The sequence below is a fragment of the Loa loa genome (genome assembly GCF_000183805.2).
Source record: "Loa loa unplaced genomic scaffold supercont3.777, whole genome shotgun sequence".
NCBI lineage: Eukaryota > Metazoa > Nematoda > Chromadorea > Rhabditida > Onchocercidae > Loa > Loa loa.
This window is the reverse complement of record NW_018108957.1, coordinates 7886-13178: the sequence shown is the minus strand read 5'-3', so window position 1 is coordinate 13178 and position 5293 is coordinate 7886. Positions and strand designations below refer to the sequence as shown.

Sequence of the window (5293 nt, the reverse complement as noted above, 5' to 3'; positions counted from 1 at the left end):
TCTTAGTTATTGCCGTTGCTATACAAATTTTAGTTTCATGTTCTTCATGTTCATGATAAATATTATTTCCCCATTGGGGCCATGTTGATTCATCATCCTTTAACCATTGGGGACTTGTCCACCATTGTTCGAAATTTGCGAGTTGAGTTGGAGACATATAAGCCTTTGTTGCTATGTCAGCAGGATTAAACCTGCTTGGTATGTATCTGTATGAAATTTTCGACATTCATATTTCATCGATTCGATTCTGTATAAATTTTGGTAAGAGTCTTGATCGGTTCCTTATCCATTGGAGTGCGCATTGAGAGTCTGACCATAAGGTTACTCTTACATCTTCTATTTCTAATTGTTTAACAATGAATCTGGTTGCTCGCACTCCGATTAGAATGGCTAACAATTCTAGTTTAGGTATTGTTATACCTTTTACAGGAGCTATTCGAGATTTCGCAAAAATCAAAAACGTGTTTGTACCTTGTTTTGCATAGACTGCTGCAGCATATGCCACAGGAGCAGCATCACTGAAAACATGGATTTCTAGTTGTTGTAAACGATCAGGATCTATCACACATCGTGGAACATCTTTGACCTTTGTTGGCCATTGACTTGTAAGGATTCCCCATGTCTCTATATCGTCGTTTTCCAACGATTGGTCCCAAGATAATTTCTTTTTCCAAAGAACTTGTAGAAATAGTTTGAATAATAGCATCGATGGAATTAAAAATCCCAAGGGATCATATTGTGAAGCAATAAACTGTAAAATTGCCCTTTTTGTTAGCACTGAGCTATCCCATGGCTTTAAAACTATTCCAGTAAAATCAGTGACTGGATTCCAATTAATACCGAGTATTTTCTTTGTTTGACTTACTTCTGCTCGGTCGTTTCCAGGAATAAGTTTGTTAAAATTGTTGTCATTTGAAAAGAATTCTCGTATGTTCATCAAGGCGTTTTTGAAAATATCCTTCATTTCCTTGTAAATTTTGAATGCTTCTTGCGTTCCATTTACAGGTAGTATAACATTTTCAACATAGAGGTTCTTCTTAATTTCTAAAGCGGTTGCGCTTCCGTAAGTTTCTAAATGATAGTTGAGTGTAGCTGAAAGTAAAAAGGGAGACGCTATTACGCCAAATGGAACCTTTTGGAACCGATAACTTACTAAATTTTCCTTGGTGATTTCTCCTTGAATATCCTTTAGCCATAAGAAACGAGTGCAGTTCCTCTCGGACGGATGTAATTCCAATTGCAAAAAGGCCTTTTCTATATCTGCTGTTATAACATTTTTCATCATTCTGAAGTGAAGCAAAACACCTGCTAAGTCAGGTAATGTAGTGAGACCGCGATATAACACATTATTCAGACTTTTTTCTCCCTTAATATGGGCTGAAGCATCGTAGATATCAGGTAAAATGGCCATGGGAAGAATCAAAGGATAAATTAAGCAACAATTATGGATTATGCTTGGAACGTTTAAAACATTTAATCAAGCGATTGCAACAAGAATCAATTCTTAGCCTATATAATCGAAGAATAGAAACAACTGGATATAATTGAGGACGCAGACACCAATGAAATGATGGGCGTCATATACTACTTACCACATCATGGAGTATTAACTCCTAACAAAAATACTACAAAACTAAGAATAGTGTATGATGCTTCAGCACATCTTCATGGAAAGAAAAGTTTGAACGAAATCTTATATTGGAGCCCAGTATTGCTTGCGACCATTAACTTACTTAAATTTTGATGATTACAAAGTCATAAGGCCTATTGATTTTATTACACCATATGTCCCATTAGATATATCAACAAATGAAGATAGTATACAAGGTGAGTTCAGGCTTCGCCCATTGAATACTAAGGAAAAATTAGTCAACTATTGGTCTAATACTCTCAAAACATTAAAACGTATTTTGGGAAATTTGGAAAAACGAATATCTTAATAGTCTTAGAGAACGTACCCAGAGAGAAATCGTATCGCCCAAAAGAGTGGAAAAAAGAACGCGTCGTGGTGAAATAGTATTATTAAATGAACCCGGACTACCAAGAGGAATGTGGAAGCTAGTAAAGATTCAAGAGCTTAATAATGGAAAAGATGAAAGAATTAGGAGTGTAATGGTGCAAACCTCCAATGAAAAACTCCTTAAAAGACCAATCAATTTACTTTATCTTCTGGAAGTAAAAGAAGAGGGCAGTGAAGAAGTCAGAACAACAACGACAAAGGATAAAACAAAGGAGGAACCAATTGCTGTCCGAACTAGAGGAGCATAAAAAGCGCGAGAACTTATAAAATCAAGTACCATAACAAAAAATTTACTATTAATTACTGCTGTTTTTTCATTATTCCTACTAATTTTTTCGATTGAAAACTGCAAATGGATCTCTGGAATACCGTTTAGTTTTCCACAGAAATGGAATTGCGATGATCAATTTACTGCAAACTTCACGATAAACGAAATAGCGATTTATACCAAAACTCATGTAAGGATGCCGACCCTCAAGTGTAGTAATATCACCCGTACGGTATGTACTAAAGCTTTCCTAAGAATTTCTCTATCAGTGGAATCAGACCAAACCACTATTTCGGCACTTACCTCACACTTTTGTAAAGTGCTCGATAAGAAAAGATTAAGTGGGAAGGATTTTCAACAGATATCTTCAAATCAATGGAGAATTGTAAACAATGTGCAATATTCTTATGGATGGTTTGTGAATGCACGGCAGCATTAAAGCTGCTCCAGAATTCTCTCCGCAGTCGCGGATCGCCATTAAAAATGGGTATGGATAGTTGGGGGAGATAAGAAGTTGGTGCAGTTGGCATCGATACTTCTTTTGATAATTGTTGGCAAGGTCTTGCAGTTTGTGTTATCTTTTGCGTCTCGCAGTCGATCTCCTTTTTAAAGATGGTCAACGTGATGATTGCTTCATTTGCCTCATGTATCAGCTTGAAAATTCCTTTTTCTGCTTCCGTGATTTCCTTGTATTTTTCTTCTTTTTGTCATGATAACAGATTTCTGTGTACATTCGATCCATTTATCATTTGCTGATTCAATGGATTTAATACAACATTTCGCAAAATATTGACTCCCTTTTCTAACTTCTTATTCCAATTAGTGTCTTCATTGTAAGGAGTACCGTGTGATATCTGACGCCTTTAATTCCTTCAATTCCATTTCCTCAAGTTTTAAACGATTTGCTAATTTTTTAGAAACGAAGCTTAATTGTGAACTATCAAATAATACTAGAGCTTCGTTATATTCAGTCCTTTCCGCATTGTATACAGTAACCACTTTACATAGAAGTAAAACTTTCGGTGATCGTGTTTGTCGTAACTGTCCCATTATCCGATTTGATTTCTCTTTCTTGGATGAGTATATGTCCGGTTTGCTTGAATTGTTGCCGTCTATTGTCGCAGAGGGCGGTTTGTGTGACCTTCTACAATAAAAATATTTCATCGATTTTTTGCAATCGGCTTCTGCGTGCCCCGCTTTGAGACATTTCTTACAGGCATTAGTCTTAATGAGGCGTTCTAATCTTTGTTTGAAGGTAGGATAAGTTTCACATTCACTATCCCAATGATCTTTGTTAAAAAACGAGGAGGGTCTTCGTTTATTTTTTCTGTCTAACCCTTTCGATTTTGAAATATCCTTAAACTCATCTGGTCCAGATTGACTGATTGTTGATAATGCGGTAGTTTCTTCTTGAACGCTTCGTTGCAAACGTTTGAGTTTAAACTTGGTCATTGTCGTTCACCGTTGATGCTTGAGGCTTGGGCTTCTGGTCATTTGGTCATTTGGTCATTTCTTTTTTAACAGACTCATTGCTTTAAATATAGGAAGCGCTATATATATTTTTTGTATAATTTAATGATTCTTTCATAACAGATATTTTTTACAACAAATTCTTTAACTTTTTGAACGTATTACAATTTCCTTCGGTTTTCTCCAATAATCCCTTCTACATCTAGTAATCTGGTTTTCCCCACTTACCTTCAACTAGTTTCTCATTTTCATTATTTCCAAATAGTATGTGTTCGAGTATTGAATCAACAATATACGCTTGGATATTTTTCACATTTTCGGACAGCGTTTGAACTCCGAAGGTTATCTTTCGGCTTTCATGTTTCCTTGTGCCTACCATTCCTGTTATTAACATTCCCACACTCGGTGATGTTTCAAATTCAATTTGCTTACCGTTGATTCTGTAACATGCTTACAATTACTTCCTGTTGTGAAAAAATTTTTGTCGGGTCGTTTAGATTTAGAAGGTTTAGCCTTGAGTTAGGATCAAGCAGAACTTTAATTAAAGGCTTACCTTGTGAAGACGTCAAATATACGTTGTGAGGACACAGAGTAAAATTTACCGCTTTATTGATATAATAGAGTTGAACAGTAGGATTATTGAAGAATAATGAGTAGAAAAATCGCTTGACCGTGAGTCAAAGGCTGTTGTAAGTAAAAATACTATGGAAGAGCACTTGTCCAGGAAAACCTTTTTGCAAAAGTGTGTATAAAGAAGTAGGAGTGGTTTACATAAAACGTTAAAAAGGGGTATTCATTTAGATACAAAGGAAGCTGTAAAGATCCAATTACATAATAAGCGTTGTAACAAGATCAGATGAGAAGGTTAGCATGTAAATTGGACATTGTCATTAAAATAAAGATGTGAATTTTTGTTAGACAAAGATAACAAAAGAAACGTATGGGCGATAATTTTAAAGAGGTGAATTGGTGAATGAATGCAGGGATGAATCATTAGAAATATTCTAAGCATTTAAATGTATAATAAATTCTTTTGGTTTTTCCGACATTCCCTACTGAAGAGAAAAAGGAAGTTTTAGGGATATATTTGAGGATATCTATTTGATTTGAATTTAATTGTAATAATAAATTTTGGTGTTGTCCATCCTTTAAAGTAAGTACTGGTTCTGCTTCAGCAGGATTTGCCCTTTGTTGCGATCGTTTGAAACATTTGAAAACTATACAGATTAGCTTCAATTTTAGATTAACAATAACCAGAATTGACATGAGGATAAAAACAGAAATACAAAAGCTAACGAGCTTCCAGTTCGTTGTAAGATTATTCAATTCTTCTTGTATGAATTCCGAGGTCTTATCAAATTGGATTGATAACTCGTTACTTTCTTGATTGATCTCATCCGCAAGGCTCCATGTTGGTCGAACATATTGACCATTATCAAATTGTTGTTCTTGCGATAGGATTTCTAATTCGGCCGTTATTTTTTCAATTTTGAACTGATCGATTATACCGCTGATCAACTTATTTGGTTTGGGAA

The 5293-nt window shown here is 35.2% G+C and overlaps 2 protein-coding genes across 2 annotated transcripts; both read right to left on the bottom strand.

Moving 5' to 3' along the window:
• Window positions 1–2474: 2474 nt before the first annotated feature.
• On the bottom strand, window positions 2475–2818 carry LOAG_18973 (hypothetical protein; the record flags this gene model as incomplete). The annotated part of the gene is made up of 2 exons (XM_003147850.2): window positions 2475–2538; window positions 2592–2818. 2 exons carry the CDS (start codon window positions 2816–2818, stop codon window positions 2475–2477), a joined length of 291 nt encoding a protein of 96 aa, XP_003147898.2.
• A 298-nt stretch (window positions 2819–3116) lies between these two features.
• LOAG_18972 (hypothetical protein) lies at window positions 3117–3839 on the bottom strand (the record flags this gene model as incomplete). Its single annotated transcript, XM_020451633.1, has 1 exon — window positions 3117–3839. The coding sequence occupies exon 1, from the start codon at window positions 3738–3740 to the stop codon at window positions 3117–3119; it is 624 nt and encodes a 207-aa protein (XP_020304567.1). The 5' UTR covers window positions 3741–3839.
• Window positions 3840–5293: the final 1454 nt, after the last annotated feature.